Genomic DNA, 21,013 nt, shown 5'->3' on the forward strand with positions numbered 1-21,013 from the left:
GTGAGGGGCATATTGAGTCCATGAAAGATTGAAATTTTTGTCCTAAGTTAGCGGAAAGTGAGACTTTGTGAGAAAAAAAACTAAAAAAAATCAATTTCCGCTAACTTATGCAAAAAAAAAAAATGTCTATGAACTCGCCATGCCCCTCATTGAATACCTTGGGGTGTCTTCTTTCCAAAGTGGGGTCACATGTGGGGTATTTATACTGCCCTGGCATTTTAGGGGCCCGAAAGTGTGAGAAGTCTGGAATCCAAATGTCTAAAAATGCCCTCCTAAAAGGAATTTGGGCACCTTTGCGCATCTAGGCTGCAAAAAAGTGTCACACATCTGGTATCGCCGTACTCAGGAGAAGTTGGGCAATGTGTTTTGGGGTGTCATTTTACATATACCCATGCTGGGTGAGAAAAATATCTTGGTCAAATGCCAACTTTGTATAAAAAAATGGGAAAAGTTATCTTTTGCCAAGATATTTCTCTCTTTCGGATTTCGCAGGCCATTTTTTACAGATTTTGATTGCAAGGTACTTCTCACACATTTGGGCCCCTAAATTGCCAGGGCAGTATAACTACGCCACAATTGACCCCATTTTGGAAAGAAGACACCCCAAGGTATTCCGTGAGGGGCACGGCGAGTTCCTAGAATTTTTTATTTTTTGTCACAAGTTAGCGGAAAATGATGATTTTTCTTTTTTTTTCTTTTTTCCTTACAAAGTCTCATATTCCACTAACTTGCGACAAAAAATAAAAAATTCTAGGAACTCGCCATGCCCCTCACGGAATACCTTGGGGTGTCTTCTTTCCAAAATGGGGTCACTTGTGGCGTAGTTATACTGCCCTGGCAATTTAGGGGCCCAAATGTGTGAGAAGAACTTTGCAATCAAAATGTGTAAAAAATGGCCTGCGAAATCCGAAAGGTGCACTTTGGAATATGTGCCCCTTTGCCCACATTGGCTGCAAAAAAGTGTCACACATCTGGTATCGACGTACTCAGGAGAAGTTGGGGAATGTGTTTTGGGGTGTCATTTTACATATACCCATGCTGGGTGAGAAAAATATCTTGGTCAAATGCCAACTTTGTATAAAAAAATTGGAAAAGTTGTCTTTTGCCAAGATATTTCTCTCACCCAGCATGGGTATATGTAAAATGACACCCCAAAACACATTCCCCAACTTCTCCTGAGTACGGCGATACCAGATGTGTGACACTTTTTTGCAGCCAAGGTGGGCAAAGGGGCACATATTCCAAAGTGCACCTTTCGGATTTCGCAGGCCATTTTTTACACATTTTGATTGCAAAGTACTTCTCACACATTTGGGCCCCTAAATTGCCAGGGCAGTATAACTACCCCACAAGTGACCCCATTTTGGAAAGAAGACACCCCAAGGTATTCCGTGAGGGGCATGGCGAGTTCCTAGAATTTTTTATTTTTTGTCGCAAGTTAGTGGAATATGAGACTTTGTAAGAAAAAAAAAAATTCAAATAAAATCATCATTTTCCGCTAGCTTGTGACAAAAAATAAAAAGTTCTATGAACTCACTATGCCCATCAGCGAATACCTTAGGGTGTCTACTTTCCGAAATGGGGTCATTTGTGGGGGTTTTCTACTGTCTGGGCATTGTAGAACCTCAGGAAACATGACAGGTGCTCAGAAAGTCAGAGCTGCTTCAAAAAGCGGAAATTCACATTTTTGTACCATAGTTTGTAAACGCTATAACTTTTACCCAAACCATTTTTTTTTGCCCAAACATTTTTTTTTTTATCAAAGACATGTAGAACAATAAATTTTGCGAAAAATTTATATATGGATGTCGTTTTTTTTGCAAAATTTTACAGCTGAAAGTGAAAAATGTCATTTTTTTGCAAAAAATCATTAAATTTCGATTAATAACAAAAAGAAGTAGTGAGCAGCAATGAAATACCACCAAATGAAAGCTCTATTAGTGAGAAGAAAAGGAGGTAAAATTCATTTGGGTGGTAAGTTGCATGACCGAGCGATAAACGGTGAAAGTAGTGTAGTGCAGAAGTGTAAAAAGTGGCCTGGTCATGAAAGGGGTTTTAGCTAGCGGGGCTGAAGTGGTTAAGACATATTGGCTGATGTATCACAGCACGTTCATCATGACACATTTATGTACTTTATAGCAGTTTTTGCAGGGGTAAAAATGTAGGATGGAAATTGTTTATTAAGGGTCCATTCACACGTCCGTGTGTGTTTTTCAGAAAATACGGACATCGGCAATGTGCCTTCCGCATATTGCGGACCGCACATCGCCGGCACTTAATAAAAAATGCTAATCTTGTCCGCAATTGCGGACAAGAATAGGACATGTTCTATTTTTTTCAGGAACGGAAATGCAGAACGAAATTGCAGACGTGTGAATGGACCCTAAGACTGATGGTTCATGAGTGAACTGCATCAAAATTCTCATGTGTTTTACAAAATGTGCCACGTTTTGGACTGTCCTAAACTCAGAAAAGGAAATCTAAGCAGCAGGTGTAGATTTGCGTTGAAGTTTATGCAATTTTTGGCAATGCTAAAAAAGCCTAAAAAGCCTAAAAAATTAACCAAAAAGTGTAAATTGCATAACAGCAAAACATGGATACCGGCTGCATGCCCCCCGAACTTTCCCGTTCTGCGCGGTCTGCACTATTCTATAAATGCCTATTTTTGTCTGCAATATGGACAATAGGACATGTTCCATTTTTTTGTGGAGCTGCAGAATGGACATACGGATTCGGACAGCACACGATGAATAGGTCTGCATCTGATCTGCGGATAAATGCTAATCGGATGCAGACCAAAATACAGTCGTACGCATAAGGCCTAAAGCTGTCTAAACTTTTTAAGCCTCATACTCTCAGGTAAACCATGCCCATGTTTTAAACTTTTGGTAAGTACAGGATAAAAACTGAAAAATGTGGCATACTTAGTTATTTTGTTGCATTTTTGTTAAACATAAAAACATGACTTAAACAGCAAGTCATTTTCTCATGACACATTAGATAAGTAGTAAATCTGTCCCGCTGTGTCTTTTTGGTGGACAGTTTATGTCAAAATGTGCCAGAAACCGATTTATAAACTGATTTATAACTGTGGACTTGTGTCTTCTTATCAGCTTTCTTGCCATCTTTCTTCTCCCCTCCATATCTCATGTCTGGTTTAAATCATCATGAGACAACTCCCTACCCCCATGCCTCTCAGAGTCTGGCCTGATTTAGCTCTGGGTTTCTTTGGTAACTATAGAGAGTGGAAACCTAATTGCCCCTATATGAAATTGAAAGACAAATGAAAAAGGGGAATCATGGGGACCTTGGCTCAATTTTGGATCCAGTAGCTTAAAGTTACACTGATCACTTGTTGAGAAGGCACTAGCGATCGCTGTAGCTTCATGGCCTTCTCTCAGCTTTCCGTAGGCCAGTGATGACGTTCATCGGTCACGTGACCTAGGCGCAGCTCAGACCCATAGAAGTGAATGGGGCGGAGCACAATACCAAGCATAGCTATATAATGTACGACGCTAGACGAGCTAAAAAAAAGGTTGAGGCGCTGCTGCGAGCATCAATGCCTTCGCAAACAGTTGATGGATGGGGGTCCAGAGTGTCGGACTCCCACCAATCAGATACTAATGACCAGAGGATAGCTCATCAGTATAAAAGTCTCAGAAAACCTCTTTAATTCTCTGTAATTTGACCAGATTGGGCTGTTGTTTATAAACAATAATGCAAATTACTGACTAAGGCCTCATGCAAACGAACGTATTTTCTTTTCGTGTCCGTCCGTTACTTCAATGGGTCCTCAAAAAAATTGAAGTTACTCCTTGTGCATTCCGTTTCCGTATTTGCATTCCGCAAAAAAAATAGAACATGTCCTGTTATTGTCCGTACTATGGACAAGGATAGGACTGTTCTATTAGGGGCGAGCTGTTCCTTTCAGCAAAATACGGAATGCACACGGACGTCATCCGTATTTTTTGCAGATCGTTTTTTTGTGGACTGCAAAATACATACTGTCGTGTGCATGTGGCCTAAATCTGCAATGTGTGAATGAAGCCTAAATCATAGAATAAATAATTGTGAAAGATATAACTATTTTATACATTTTTCCTAGTGACCCCTTACATAACCTACTGTCATTACTGAACATTTTTTACATTGTTTTTGTACTTCATGATGAATAATATGAATTAATTTTTCGATGTGCATGTATCTTTCCTCTGACTCCGTTTTTTTTCCTATCTTTATCTCTCCAGATGGTGTTAATGTCAGTATGTGTAAAGAAGACAGTTCTGTGCTGTGCTGGTTTTGGTCAGGGGGGTTCTGTCTACATATTTTAAATGTGCATGATTCAGTGAGGTATTCTGGATGATTCATAATTCTGATATATGTTTATCATAACCTAGAAGCATAAATCCCTGTTCACCCAGCAGTGATCTTCCTTAAGTACTCTGTGTGCTGCTGTACCAGGTCTGTGCACACAGCGTGCATTTCTCTTGTTTCCAGGAATTTTTATCTCCCAATAATTCATCCCCAGTTCCATTAAAGTGATTGTCCGGGATTTTGAGATTGATGGCCTATACCTCAGGGTTATCCATCAATATCAGATTGGTGGGACTCGGACACCCCGCACCTCACAGATCAGCTGTTACCTGGAACAGCACATAGTTCTGTCCATTCTGTAGCAGATGGAGCTGGTGAAGTGAATGGGAGCAGAACCACAGTTCCCTGCTCCATCCACTGCAGAATGGACAGAGCTACAATCTAAAAGCTGGTTGGTAGGGGCCAGAGTTTCAAACCCCCACCAGTCTGATATTGACGGCCTATACTGAGGATAGGCCATCACGATCAAAAAACCTGGACAAACCCTTTAATAAACCCCACTTCTCCATGTAAATAATATGGTGCACTATTTCACATTTTCTCATCCATTTCACTGTTTAAAGTGTACCTAAATTTTTACTTTCACTTTATTAAACCTAAATTACATGTTATAAAAAGCATATTTGTAATATTTTTTAAAGGGGTTCTCTGGGCTTTTAATATTGATGACCTATCCTCAGGATAGGTCATCAATATCCGATCGGCACAATGTCCGACACTCGGCACCCCTGCTGATCAGCTGTATGAAGGGAAGGTGTGCGCAGTGTGCCCATGCCGTCTCCCTTCTCTCTTCTTTACCATAGACATAGCAGCAGCGAGCTGGAAGACAGACGGGAGATGGCATTGCACACGGCGCACGCCTTCTCTTCATACAGCTAAACTGTGGGGGTGCTGAGTGTCGGTCCCCCGCCGATCGTATATTGATGACCTATCCTGAGGATAGTTCATCAATAGTAAAGTCCAGAGAACCCCTTTAATTATTTATTATCATTCTTTTTTACTTTTCGTAGAAATAGGCACCTGAAGTTCAGATGCTTATTGCACCTTAGAATTCGTACTTCAGTACACTGCTATGTATGGCAGGATCTTCACTGGTCCTACCTGTACCAGAGCTGCTCTCCTAAAGCCTGACATAGATAGGCAGTGGAGCAATGTGCTTTGTGACCTTCTGCCCTGTGCTCGCTCCTCTCCCCTCTGCTAATAGCCTGTACCATTCTACTCAAGCCTGACATAGCCCATTTATACCAGGCTTTAGGAGACTCGGCCCTTCGCATTGCAATGAGTGAAAATCCACAGAGAGAATTAGGGTCCATTCACACGTCCTGTTTTTTTTCATCCTGAAAAACGGTCCGTTTTTTGCGGATCCGTTGTTCCTGAAAATGTTTCCGTATGTCATCCGTATGTCATCCGTTTTTTGCGGATCCGCAAAAAACGGAAACATGTATACATTTCAATAATCAAATAAAGTTGTTTGGATTTCTTTGAAAAAAAAAATAAAAAAAATTATTTGCTATGTGTTTCCAGGAACGGATTCCCCAAAAAACGGAAGACATACGGAATGACATCCGAATGTCTTCCGTTTTTTGCGGAACCATTGACTTTGCATTGTACCAGGATCCGATTTTTCAGGAACATAATAGGACATGTTTTATATTTAAACGGACATGCGGAACGGAACAACGGAAACGGACAGCACACATTGTGCTGTCCGATTTTTTCCAGGACCCATTGAAAATGAATGGGTCCAGATCTGGTCCTGATCTGTTCCGCAAAAAATGGAACAGATCAGGAAAGAAAAAACGGACGTGTGAATGGACCCTTAAGGCTAGGTCTACACAACGACATTTGTCGCACAACACTTTGTTGCACCAATGTCGCGTGACAATTTTTATAATGGCAGTCTATGGTGTCGCACTGCAACATGCGACATGCTGCGACTGCGACGCGACAGTCTCAGAAAATCCATTCAAGATGGATTTTTCTGCGACTGTCGCGTCGCAGTCGCAACATGTCGCATGTTGCAGTGCGACACCATAGACTGCCATTATAAAAATTGTTGCGACATTAGTGCAACAAAATGTCGCGCGACAACTGTTGCACCCTATCTGTCGCGCAACTTTTTGTCGCGCGACAAATGTGGTTGTGTAGACCTAGCCTAAAGGGAGTCTGTCACCTCCATATGGCCATATACAGTGCTTACATGGCTCTGTAGCACCTATACAGGATTGTAACGGTACCTTTGTTCTTTTCTTTAGACTTGCACCAGCAGGAAAAACGAAGTTTAATTCATATGCAAATGAGCGCTCGCAAGTGCCCAGGGGCGGCGTTCAGTGTGTAGGTGCCCAGGCTGCTCTGCCTTCTTTTCACTTTACTCCTCCCCAGTCTCTGCCTTTGCCCGCCCTCCAAGTCCGGACCTATCGATGAGGCAAGAGACTTGGAGGGCGGGCAAAGGAAGAGGCTGTGGGAGGAGTAAAGTGAAAAGAAGGCAGAGCAGCCTGGGCACCTACACACTGAACGCCGCCCCTGGGCACTTGCGAGCGCTCATTTGCATATGAATTAAACTTTGTTTTTCCTGCTGGTGCAAGTCTAAAGAAAAGAACAAAGGTACCGTTACAATCCTGTATAGGTGTGCTACAGAGCCATGCAGGGGCGTCGCTAGGTTAAAACATTCGGGGCCTGGGCCCCGGATGTTTTGTCCCATGCCCCGAATGTCCTGCCTGCCTGCTAGATGCAACTGTATTGCCGTACACAGAACGGCAAATACAATTGAATCTTATACTGGGAACAGGCGAAGGACCTTTGGTGACATCACAGGTCATGTGATCAGCAAAACAGGCTGTGATAGGATGACCTGGATGATGTCACCATCCAGGTCATCCTATCACAGCCTGTTTTGCTGATCACATGGCCTGTGATGTCACCAAAGGTCTTTCGCCTCTTCCCAGTTCAGGATTGGACCGGAGTCAAGAGGAGAAGGAGCCTAATAGTGATGTCTGTACAGGCGAGGTAAGTGAAGGGAGAGGCAGAGAAATGCTGGGAGTTGTAGTTATTTAACTGGGATGTATTTTAGGGCTGAAGGGAGGGATGTTATTGACATGGAACTGTGTGCTTGAGGTAGGGTTGCCACCTTTTCTTCAAGCCAAACCCGAACAGAAGGGAGGGAGGGCCCCCTTCCAGGCCCCGCCTCCAGCCACGCCCATGTCCCGCCTCCAACCATGTCCCGTCTCCACCCCTGGTCGCTGTCGCACCGCAATCGTTACGCCCCTGATCCCACGCCTGCGCTGTCCCTTTTAGTATTCGCCGCAGGCGCGGGATTTACGGGACGAAGAGGAGAACTCGGACGTCAATCAACTGGACATGGGCGTGCCACTGCCAAAGGGTGAATAGACGGAGCCTCTAGGTGCTGCAGGAACGCCCTCATAGCACCTAGAGGCTCATTAGCATATTATAAGTCTTTATTTTAAGAGAACGGCGGCAGCGGCAGGGAGTTATAAAACACACTGTTATGTAGTGCTGTTATGTAGTATTAGCACATCGCTATATCAGTCAGCTACATAACGTTTGTTCTGATGATTGACAGATTCAGAAACCTGTTTGAAGGGCTTCTGTCACCCCACTAAACTCTTTTTTTTTTTTTTTTTTTTTGGCTTCTTATAATCCCTATACTGCAATATATGAATACATAATGTTATTAGTCATTTTGGTTTAGTAGATAATGAATAAAACTGACTTTTATAATATGTAAATTACCTGTCTACCAGCAAGTAGGGTGGTTACTTGCTGGTAGCAGCCGCATCCTCCTTTCATAATGACTCCCCCTCCTCATGTTGATTGACAGGGCCAGCGAACGCGATCGTTCTCTGGCTGGCCCTGTCTGCTATCAAGATCTCGCGCCTGCTCCGTAACAGTATTCAGTCGGCGCAGGCGCACTGAGAGGAGGACACTCGCTCGGCCGCTCCTTCCTCAGTGCGCCTACACCGATGACGTCACATCTACACCCGGCGCAGGCGCACTGAGGATGGAGAGGCCGAGCGAGTGTCCTCCTCTCAGTGCACCTGCGCCGACTGAAGACCGTTACGGCGCAGGCGCGAGATCTTGATAGCAGACAGGGCCAGCCAGAGAACGATCGCGTTCGCTGGCCCTGTCAATCAACATGAGGAGGGGGCGTCATTATGAAAGGAGGATGCGGCGGATACCAGCAAGTAGCCGCCCTACCTGCTGCTAGAGAGGTAATTTACATATTATAAAAGTCTGTTTTATTCATTATCTACTGAACCAAAATGACTAATAACATTATGTATTCATATATCGCAGTATAGGGATTATAAGAAGCCAAAAAAAAAGAGTTTAGTGGGGTGACAGAAGCCGACACTGTTACATACAATTACACAATTCAAATGTTTTATATGTATACCTTTTTAGAAGTGAGTGACAGACTAGGACAGGTGTCAGGACTCAGGAGTTAGGACTGTCTTGGTCAGGTTGTCTGCAGGCAGGGCACAGTGGGCACTGGGCTGGCCACTACATGGGCAGGCTGCTGGAGCTGGACTGGAGAGGAGAAGAAGAATGATTTCTCCCACGGAGCTCCCTCTGCCTCTCTCTCTGATGTCATCACTTCCTTATCAGAGAGAGGGAGGGAGGGACTGGGAGGCAGAGGAGGAGACTGAACAGTGAGTGAACACAGCGCTGCCTGGCATCACTGTAATGTATAGACTGGAGGAGGGAGGAGGGGAGGCTCGGGAGCGCTGCGCTCAGCTGATCACCCGGAGTGACAGCTTAAATATGCGATCGGAGTCTCGGTCGGACCACACTGCAGTTTGAATGAATAATCCTGTGCCCGGGTCTAAGAAAGGCTTGTACCCGGGCACAGGATTACAAACCCGGACTGTCCGGGTGAATCCCGGACGGGTGGCAACCCTAGCTTGAGGTGGCTGGGGGAGGGAGGGATGTTATTTACATGGGACTGTATGTTGAAAGTGGATGGTGGGGGGGAATGATGTTTATGTACATGGGACTTAATGTTTAGGGTCCGTTCACACTTGCGTTTGGTGATCCGCTTGTGAGATCCGTTTCAGGTCTCTCACAAGCAGCCCCAAATGCATCAGTTTAACCCCAATGCATTCTGAATGGATGCGGATCCATTCAGAATGCATTCGTTCGGCTCCGTGCGGTCCCCCGTTCCATTTTGGAGGCGGACCTCAAAATGCTGCAAGCAGCGTTTTTTGTGTCCGCATGGCCTTGCGGAGCCAAACGCATCCGTCCTGACAATGTAAGTCAATGGGGACGGATCCCTTTGCATTGACACAAAATGGTGCAATTGTAAACGGATCCGCCCCCCATTGACTTTCAATGTAAGTCAGGACGGATCCGTATTGGGACTTAGAAATTAAAATCGAATACAAACAAATTGGTCCTGAACGGATGCATTCGTTTGTATTATATCGGTGCGGATCCGTCCTGTACAAGTACATGAACGCAAGTGTGAAAGTAGCCTTAGGGGGTGATGTTTACATGGGATTGTGCGTTGGAGGCGGCTAGGGAGGAGGTGATGTTATTTACATGGGACTGTATGGTGGAGGGAGGATTATAACTGCAGGGGGCACTGCAAATCCAGGGGACATTATAGGCGTTCTTATTACTACTGGGGGCTCTATAGGAGGGTCTTGTAGATCTGCCTTATTTCTACTAAGCGCACTATGGGGGCCTTATTACTACTGTGGGGTCTGTAGGGAGCTTTATTGCCACTGGGGGAACAATAGGGGGCCTTATTTCTACTAGGGACTCTGTGAGGGTATTATTAATATGGGAGGGCATTGTTGAGGAGCATTATCACGGTTGGGGCAGTGTTACTAATAAGGGCATTCTAGAAGGGAATTACTATTGGTGGGACTATGAGGAGCACTATTACTATGGGGGGCAGTAATGTTTCTTTAGGATAGTATTTGGGGGTATGGGGGGGGGGGTTGAGGTTTTGGCATAGAAAGCAGCAGGATAACACTGTGGGGACTCCAGTTGGGGGATAATGATAGAAAGTGAGGAAGCTAAGATGTCTGTGTGTCACACTCTGCAGAGACGAGGCGGCTGAGAGAAGTTGTCCAGACCGAGAAGATGATGACAGAGAGGAGACGTCACCTGGAGGCCCTGGATGTAACAGGTAAGTGCCGCTGTATAGCAAGTACAGCATAGTGCGGGGGGGGGGGGGGGCATATTTATTGGGGCTTGTGCCCCGGATCTTTTGAGACCCTAGCAACGCCCCTGGAGCCATGTATGGCTATATGGAGGTGACAGACTCCCTTTAATGTTCTGTGGACTTAAAATCGACACCATAAGTCAATTTGCATGTGAACATTTTCTGCAGTGTCTGGATGAGATTTGTTCACATTCATGGAATGGATGGCAGCAATTCTGCCATTGTGAAATACACAATTTGACAGGGTTCCATAGCCCAGTCCACTGCGATTTATGGTTTATAAATGACTGACGTTTACTGACTGTTCCTCATGACGGTGTTCGGAATAATCAGAGCCCAGCTGCCGATGTGAGAACACAATGAAAAAAGTGAGAAAAGTACGCTGATATTATTCTGGGTTTGGAGGCGAACTACACGAGCTTCTAAATTGGGAACATTTAACGGATATCGGCACTGGGTGTTTCCAAATCAACCGAAGAAATATATATTTAGAAAGACAGATTTGTGACTTATAACACATCTGGAGGAGAACAATGCTCTGCGACTCCAGGACAAGCACAGATGGCTTCAACGTGAACAAGTTAAAATTGCTAAACTGCTCAGCAGTAGTTCACCTCCCTGGGGTGCAATTCCTTCAGAACCGCCTGTGTGTAGATAAGGAGTTCACAGGGAAGAGGCGTTCTTCTGACGCTCACTTTATATCTCCTTCTGGCTGATATTGCGCATGGTAAGGGAATGTACTATGCAAATGCATAAGATAACATCCCTTATTTGCAAAGAATGGAGACGTAAAAGACTTTGCAATAAGTGTGAGCCAATGTAATCGGAGACAATCCAATCCAAAGTCAACAGCGGTTTCAATGAGGCAGCTGTTAATAAAATCTATCTATGGCTGCACATCTATGGGTACAATAAATATTGGTCCAATCTCCTCTGGATTTTTGTCCTCATTTGAAACATACAGCTGTGGATGGGAAATAAACAAAAGCACTCCCAGGGGTTTGCTCCCCCTTCCCATTTTACTTCCCCCTCCTCGGTTGGGTGCGGAGCTAGAATATCATTTGAAGCGGCCCAGCTGTTAGGACAGCTGTTCCTAGAGCAGGACAGTTAACTAGAGGCTAGCCGAGGCAGATTAGATGCGAATCAATCAGACAGAGATATGGCTCTGCTGCAATTAATTTCCATTATATGCTGTGTTGCTCCTGAGCGCTGCGCGCATAAATCTCTTGGCAGGGACACAAGTTTCAATCACCATTTACAAGCAATTAACAGCGCTCACTACAAGGCTATTGGTGCTATTAACTAAATGGTTAACTGTATGAAAAAGCAGGAGTACAAGTAGGAAAAAGCAGCGGCAGGAGAGAAGAATCTCTGCCATATTTGAATGGTCTATGGTGAAAAAAACATAAAGTAGGCAAGGGATGGACGGCCACTTGTGGCAGAGGATGAAAGGCGTCATGAGGGTCATATCATGTTTCTTTTCTGTGATGTTGAATCTGTCATGACAAGCTTATGGAGCTGAAGCTGATGGAAATTCTGCATTATAGTCTTTCCACTGACTTTAAGGCTAAATGCATACAGGATTGAGTGTGGATTTTCCGCGCGGATTTGCGTGCGGAAAACCGGAACCATAGGTCATGTATATTGTATTCTATGAAAATTTGAAATTCTCATGCACACGATACGTATTTTGATCTACGTATTTTGACTGGATTTTCTCCATTCACTTTAATAGGGAGAGTAAAATCCGCATTCTGAAAATCCACACCAAATACGCATTAGATCCGCATGCAAATCCACATGTACATCCGCACCAATTGATGCGGATTGACCGCATGGATTTCCCCGCGAACACCTGCCGATTTCAGTGCGGATTGTCCGCACAGAAATCCTGAATGTGTGCATTTACCCTTAGGCTACCTGCATACGGGTGCGGGCTGTCTTGCGGAAATTCTGCACAAATTTCCGTGCTGATTTATAGTGGAAATGCAAGGATGTGACTTGCGGTTTTTGGTGTGGATTTCATGAGGTTTTGGCACAGATCTGATCTCACCTTTGAATTTAAAAGGGACAAAATCCGCACAAAGAATTAACATGCTACAGATTCCTAAATTAATTTTCGCACAGATCAAAAAAGATAAGTCTACGTGAGATTTGTCTAATCTCATACACTTTACTTATACTATATTATGGAGCGGTTTTGTCATGTGAGAACCAGTGCGGAAAAAAAAACCATGCATAATGTGTGCAGATAGCCTTACGGTGTTCATTTAAACTCAACCTGTCCTACAACAGCATTGCATTCCTCCAAAGGTACTCTTCAAAAAAAGTCACGAACACACGACAGGTCCAACAGGTAGATTTTGCATTATGTTCTCGTCGTCATCAAGTACATGTTGACGTATAAAACTAAACTTGACGAAGATCTTAGCAATTCTTACTTCAGCTTTAAAGCACTTACCTCTGAGTTAAAGCGGATTTGACACACATTGCAGGAAATAACTGGCCGTTTTGTCTTCATTAGTGGTACTCCAAAGTTAGGGCTAATCACAGGCTTGTGGATGGGGTCCATCTGTGTAGACAGAGCACAAGCGGTTTTCAGTTAAAGACGCCAATAAGCAACTCATACCAATGAAAATCCAGCCAATAGAACCAGCCTCTGCTATCCACAGATTCATTTATCTCCCACAGCTAGGAAATGAGAGAACCAGAGCCTGAGTGATGCTGAAACAAGATGGCTAATAACCATTCCCAGTGAGATATTGTAAACACAGGTGCTCGGCCCAACAAGGTTAAAGCGGCAAAGAAAGATCTGGCCAGGCTGCAATACATGAGGTTGTACTGACTTCTAACAGAACTGCTGCTGCTAGCAATGTTACAAAGAGAGTTTCTGCAGTAAGAACGTTTTTTTTTAGTTTTATAAAATGTTTGATCCTCCCACCCTTCCCCAAGGGAAATCCACCCTGATCCTTCATCCATGAAGTAAACCCAAAAGTCATAGATAAACTAACAGTTACAGTATGTAAACTATTTGTAGAAAAAAACGAGCCCTTAAAGTGACATTGAAGAATCTTTGTGGAGGTACCGTTATTTTTCTAATCTTCCCATGTGCTATATTTCTTTAGTCTGTCTATCTGCTATGTAGACAATTTACATATCATGTTTCAAAACTTTCACTACTTTGTGAAACACATTTCCAAACAGATATAAGTCACTTTTGTGGTGTATATCTGGCACAGATTCTGTTGCACGCCATATTGCGGCACAATCTTCCCCGCTCACGCCAGGTCTTAAAAAAAAGGGGGTGCGGCATGGGCGGGGAAGGCCCATCTCATTCATCATTGTCTTGAAAATGGTCTAAATGTAAGGCAGTAAGGAAGCTGCCTTACATTTAGAATTGGTGGTGGATACACGGAAGTTATGTAGTGGCCGGGGCCTCTACATAACTTTGCCGATCCACGACTAGCACCAGTCTTAGTAAATGTGCCCCATAATGTTCTTCTTGCCTGTTACACAATCTCAGATCCATGATATTGTAATCTCGACATACATAGGACAAACAATGCCTAAAGTCTAGCTTATTTATTTGGAACCTATTAAAGGGATTGTCCAGATTAAAATTCCTTTTTGGGAATTTTTTTGTTCCTGTTTTTGAATTCTCAGGCCCAAGTGGAGAGTGGTTACAAAGAGCATCTCTTTCTGGAGTTTCTTCAATCTACTGTCCAGACAGTCCATTGATTTGAATGGACACTGTGTAATACCCAATGTCCCAAGTGGTGGTGCTGCTGGTAATGAAACACTTAGGCCTCATGCACACGACCATTGTGTGTTTTTCGGTTCTCAAACCGTGGATCCACAAAACACAGATGGCGTCTGTGTGCGTTCCACAATTTGTGGAATGGCAATGAACGCGGACAAGAATAGGACAGGTTATATTTTTTTTGCGGACTACGGAACGGAGCAATAGATGCGGACAGTGAAGTGAATGGGTCCGCATCCAAGCCACAAAAACTGCGGCTCGGATGCGGACCAAAACAATGGTCGTGTGCATGAGGCCTTACTGTCAGGTTTCCCCACAGGTAAGAACTGTCACGGATGGTGTAACAGAAAACAAGAAGTTACAAATAAGGATCCGACTGGCTTGATCCGAAACTAAGAAACAAAAGGGTGACCCCTATTTAAGCCCTGAAACTATCCCTGTCTTCTCAGCCCATGCAAAGATCTCTATGATAGAAAATTGCATGCCCTCGTGCCTCAACTGTATGACACCTGAACACCCTATAATAGTGAGGGGACACGACCACCGGCTCCCTACACTTAATACGGAGGGAGTCAGGGTCACCTAGGATCAAGCAAACAGGAAAACACAAATCAATGAACAGACTTATCTGTAGAAGCATCAGTTGTAGCATCTAGTATGTACACACTCCAGGAAGTTGTATAAACCGCAAAGTGATGCAGTATGGGAGGGGATTTAAAGGGATGCAATCAGTGCAACTAGATGACAGCTGAGAGAGGGAAACAAGATGACAAAACGAAAGCAAAACAAAAGAACCTCAAGCAGGAGATTCTGAAGAACGTCTGTCAGAGCCTCTCAGATGTCTGGCGGTGACAGTAACTGATTGCTTTGGAAGACACTTTGGGAGATATTTATCATCTCCCTGCGCCTGATTTTTGGCATAAAAAAATAGTGTTGTAAGTGGCATTTTTATGCCACACTAGTCCCTTTTCAAAAAGGGGATGTGGCTAGGATGGGAGGGGACATGGCCAGAACCCGCCACAAATTTTCACCAGTTTTCTGGCATAAATTAAGACAAAAATCTACGGCAACTCTGAGCTTCCTTAGATGTCTGTTTAGGTGCACGGACTGCTAGAGGATGTGCTTAATATTGTAATGATGTGATATGTACCTCGTCATAAATTAGGTGCATCCTCTGGCAGCACAGGGGATATTAAGACTGGTGCAGAAAGTGCTGGTCTTAATAAATCTCTTGTGACTAACGGGTTATTGTCAAGGAATACTTCTTACAAGTAGGGGTTGCTCAAAGAAGAGAACCCCATTTATAGAGTGTATATTTACTTGTATATTGGAATTATTCCACACAAATGCAATGTTGCTTGCAATATAACCTAAAAAGATCTGCTCTCTACTCTCTCCACCAGTGGTCCACAACCATTAATTATCAATAACCATATTAAGATTAAAAGGTCTACTAAAGATATGTTTACAAGCACAACTTAAATCATATATATGTTTAACTGATGAGCAATTTCTAACCAGTTTCTAAAAGTGCAGACTGAACAAGCAAACAGAATATTTCAGAGTAAAAAATGCTAAGTGGTACTGACGGTATGATCATACAAAGTCTGGAGAGCTGCCGAAGACCAGAGAAGTTGAAGTGCTAAGTAACAGTGTAATGATCAGATTCCTGACCTAACAGCCAAATACCAATGATAAGGGTTTGGTGTTAAATGCTGTTGCTGCTGCTGGTTCTCCACCACCCAGGGCCAGGACAGATCAATGTCAATATTTCGTCCCACCAGCCCATACTCATTCCTTGTAAGAGAGAGATAGGAAAGGTAGCCTATTACTCCCCGTTTTTCCTACTCATGGAACAATGTACTTGTAAATATGAAAAGTCTGAATGTTTTTTACCCAACTAGCAAGTTTATATGGAGCACCAGTTGATGACATATTTGGCTTGGTCATTTTCCCTTTCCAAGGCTTGTTAAAAAGTCAGACTTTTAAGTCCTAGGGAGCCACTTCCAAAAGTGAGTTCGACAGTTGTTGTAAACAATGTCCAGCTCACCTGCTGCCTCTATCCCTTGTATCGACTTCCCTGATGCACGGAGACCTTGGTAAGACCGTGGGATAATAGAAATAAAGCGATGAATCCAGCATCGAAGTTGAAAATATTGTGGGTTCCTTTATTCAATGTAGTACAGATCCATACAGTGACAGCATCACCTCTGTGTTCCAAATAAACGTCTACGCGTTTCGAACAAACATGTTCTTAGTCACGACTAAGAACATGTTTGTTTGAAACGCGTAGACGTTTATTTGGAACACAGAGGTGATGCTGTCACTGTATGGATCTGTACTAGACTGAATAAAGGAACCCACAATATTTTCAACTTCGATGCTGGATTCATCGCTTTATTTCTATTATCCCTGAGTGAGACAGTTCTCTTTGTCTGGGAGATGTCTCTTTGCATATTATTTTCCAATGGGGCATTGCAACTGAGTCGCCTTGAACAATTGGTGTCCTTAAAGGGGTTATCCAGGAATGAATAATTTATAACCATCCTGCCTGCCTCCTGTACTGAAAGGATCAGACTTGCCTACTCCAGGTGCATAGCTATAGGGAGGCAGAGGTAGCCCAGGACCCTGAGGGTGCCCAAAGACCCTTGTGCCACATAAGAAGACACTAGTATTATAGTGCATTCAGGTCAAGGTACACCTCTGGCTGGAGGGAAGGGGTTAGGTCAAGAATTTGGCATGGGGGGATGCTGTTTCAATTTTTGCCTCAGGCAGCACGAAGGCTAGGTGCTTCCCTGCCCCTTGCCACAAAGCACTGAGGAAATGGGAGCCCAAGCTGAACTCTTCCACCAGGGCCCATGAGCCTTTTGCTATGCCTCTGGCCTACTCACTACTGCTCCGGTCCTCCACATCTCTATCTTCTGGTTCAGGGTTTGTTTTCTTCCTCCCCGGCATGGTCATGGTCACCTGATCCTCTTCAGCCAACTGCTTCAGCAATGACATGTATCTTGTGGACACATCACTGCTAAAGCCAGTGGTTGGCTGAAGAGGATCAGCCGACCGTGATCATGCCAGGAAGGAAGAAAACAAACCCTGAACTAGAAGACATGGAAGCCAGCATTCAGCACTGGAGCGGTGGGGAGAAGGTAAGTATGTAAGTATGATCCTTTCAGTATAGGACACAGGCTGCTGGCAACTGTTAGAATTTATGTATTCCCAGATGAACCCTTTAGGGAACCCCCCCCCCCCCTTCCTAAGCATTGTGAACTTCGAATTTTGCTTAGTTTGGATATAATTGATGACAAAATAAAAATGCAGCTCTACAGTACTTTCTTTACTCTTCAACATCTTACAATGTTATTGTCAAACATTTTTTGTTTTGTCTGAGGAACATTCATTTCTCTCGAATCAAAGAACTTGAACGATCGGTTTATTCACTAATGGTAGGATAGAGAGGGACAGCAGAGAAAGTTCAATGGTAAAGGAAGTAAGAAAGAGGGAGAACTGACATGAGGCTCAAGATCTAGCCTTCAACAGAAAGCTATGGATATGACAAAAACAGCAAAAATGCTAACTACAGTACAGCACATAGCTGAGTTTTTTTTTTTTATGGCCAAAGAATGCACAAACTCTTCCCACACATCCCAACTCTGGGGAAATCTCTTGACTGATTTCTCAGCAATTATAACTGAAAAGGTAACCTAATAATTGTTTTGTCTCTATGCAAAAATACATGATTCCAGTAAGATCATATATCACATTCTCTGGATCTTCAGGAATCTATGTGGACCTACTGTACATGTTAAGGCTACTTTCACACTAGCGTTCGGGCGGATCCGTTCTGAATGGATCCGCTCATAATAATGCAGACGGAGGCTCCGTTCAGAACGGATCCGTCTGCATTAAAATGGCAAAAAAAAGCTAAGTGTGAAAATAGCCTCGGACGGATCCGTCCAGACTTTCAATGTAAAGTCAATGGGGGACGGATCCGCTTGAAGATTGAGCCACATTGTGGCATCTTCAAACGGATCCGTCCCCATTGACTTACATTGTAAGTCTGGACGGATCCGCACGGATCCGCACGCCTCCGCACGGCCAGGCGGACACCCGAACGCTGCAAGCAGCGTTTAGCTGTCCGCCTGTCCGTGCGGAGGCGAGCGGAGCGGAGGCTGAACGCCGCCAGACTGATGCAGTCTGAGCGGATCCGCTCCATTCAGACTGCATCAGGGCTGGACGGCTGCGTTCGGGTCCGCTCGTTAGCCCCTTCAAACGGAGCTCCCTAGCGGACAGCCGAACGCTAGTGTGAAAGTAGCCTTAATATTTGGCATTGTTCCATGATATAATAAACCTTTAAAGGGTCATAGGGAAAACATTTGATATGTCATAGAGATATATCAAAACTTTTGATCAGTAGGGGTCTGAGTCCTGTGACCCCCACCAATAACTACAGTAAGGAGAGAGAAGCACTTACATATCACGCTCTCCCTCCTCACTGCACAGGACAGATTTGAGATGGGCCCAAAGACTTTCTATTGAGTCCCCCTCACTACCTCCCCTGCAGTGGAGAGAGAGCACAATATGCAAGTGCTTCTCTCTTCTCGTTCTACAGATCAGTTGGGATCTCAGCAAATAGACTCCCCCCCCGGATCATACCTATTGATATGCCTTCATGACATATCTAAAAGTTCTCTCAAAATTCAGTGACCCTTTAAGAATATTCATGATTTCCATCCTATCTATAGTTCATAGTGAATAGGGAAGTGCATGGACTACATTGCTGTCGGTATGACTCCGGCAGATGTTAATGCTGCATCTTGGGAAGCTTCTGGGAACCCAGCTAACAGCACACATGAAGCAGATTTCATGGCTTAAAAGATATTCCTGTGAAATTTAAGCGTGATTGGATTATCAAGAATTTTCAAACAACGCATAGCTTGGCAAATCTGTCTCTTGGATACTCCTGGACTGGGAAGACTGTCAGGTTATTATTTTTTTTTAAGCTTAAAGGGAACTTGTCATACCCCTTCTACCCTATAAACTAAAAGTGCAGTCACTTACATTGTTTATCATACATTTCCCTCATTGTCAGCATATATTCTTTGTCCTACTCAATGAGATGGCTGCACATGCTCAGTTTCATCCTTCAACTGCCTCCTGAGCTGTGATAGGGAGAGCATGGGCACGCCCCCTGAGCTGTGATAGGGAGAGCATGGACACGCCGCCTGAGCTTCAGCAGAAAAGAGACTCCCCTTGAGCTGTCAGCTTGATATAAATCTATTAGAGCAATGAATGGGGAGATCTCTGGATTCATGTGAGGTACAGGGCTGGTTCTAGCTTTGTTAGAAAGAGATTGTCATGTACTATATCATAGTCTGATGATATTTTAATTTCTTACATTAATCATGGGATAACCCTTTTAAGACTGCATGGACATTTTATGTAGTGACATTTGGGTGACAGGTTGCCTTTAAAAGTATTAGTTGCAAGCTATTCATTGGCATATGCCAGTGGCCTCACTAGGGTGTAACTCCAAGGGGCACTAATAAATCACATCACCTTGGCCAGGATATATAAAACCAAAACTTTGCCCTGGGTGACAGAAAGCATAGCTACTATTCTGCAAATGCCCGCTGTTACCTACTATATGAATGTATGAATGTGGGGTGATGCTACAGACAGCAGTAGAGGAAACGATACTATAGGACAGTTTTAGACAACTATAAAAAGGAGGCAGTTTATCATCTTTATTACATATGTAATCTGGCCACCTTAGTTCTACCAGATCAAACTTAGATCACCATAGGTTTCTACACTGAACAGAAATATGAATCAACACTTTTGCATGAGCTGAACTCAAAGATCTGAAAAATGTTCTACATACACAAAAGACCCATTACTCTTAAATATTGTTCACAAATCTGTCTAAATCTGTGTTAGTGAGCACTTCTCCTATGCCAAGATAATCCATCCAACCTCACAGGTGTGGCATATCAAGGTGCTGATTAGAAAGCATGAATATTGCACAGGTGTGCCTTAGACTTCCCACAATAAAGGACCACTCTGAAATGTGCACAGTTTTGTCTTACTGGGGAGAGGGGGGGTGTCAGAAAACCAGTCAGTATCTGGTGTGGCCACCACTTGCCTCAAGCAATGCAACACATCTCCGTCGCATAGAGTTGATCAGGTTGTTGATTGTGGCCTGTGGAATGTTGGTCCACTCCTCTTCAATAGCTGTGCGAAGTTGCAGAATATTGGCAGGAACTGGCTGTCGTATACGCCTATCCAGAGCATTCCAAACATGCTCAATGGGTGACATGTCCGGTGAGTATGCTGGCCATGCAAGAACTGGGATGTTTTCAGCTTCCAGGAATTGTGTACAGATCCTTGCAATATGGGGCCATGCATTATCATGCTGCAACATGAGGTGATTGTCGTGGATGAATTGCACAACAATGGGCCTAAGGTCTCGTCATGGTATCTCTGTGCATTCAAAATGCCATCAATAAAATGCACCTGTGTTTGTTGTCCTTAACATCTGCCTGCCCAAACCATAACCCCAACCGCCACCATGGGCCACACGATACATGACGTTGACATCAGCAAACCGCTCACCCACACAATGCCACACACGCTGTCTGCCACCTGCCCTAAGCAGTGAAAACCGGGACTCATCCGTGAACAGAATGCCT

General features: G+C 44.0%; 1 protein-coding gene across 2 annotated transcripts in view; it reads right to left on the bottom strand.

Annotated features, from left to right (window-relative positions):
• The window catches only part of ZNF385A (zinc finger protein 385A), a 244,630-nt gene that overhangs the window by 56,625 nt on the left and 166,992 nt on the right, over positions 1–21,013 (bottom strand). For both annotated transcript variants that reach the window (XM_044273608.1, XM_044273610.1), the window contains one exon: positions 13,026–13,136. In XM_044273608.1, the coding sequence (XP_044129543.1) occupies positions 13,026–13,136 (111 nt within the window). The remainder of the gene's footprint in view (positions 1–13,025; positions 13,137–21,013) is intronic.

This window comes from Bufo gargarizans, unplaced genomic scaffold (genome assembly GCF_014858855.1).
Source record: "Bufo gargarizans isolate SCDJY-AF-19 unplaced genomic scaffold, ASM1485885v1 fragScaff_scaffold_782_pilon:::fragment_2:::debris, whole genome shotgun sequence".
Lineage (NCBI taxonomy): Eukaryota > Metazoa > Chordata > Amphibia > Anura > Bufonidae > Bufo > Bufo gargarizans.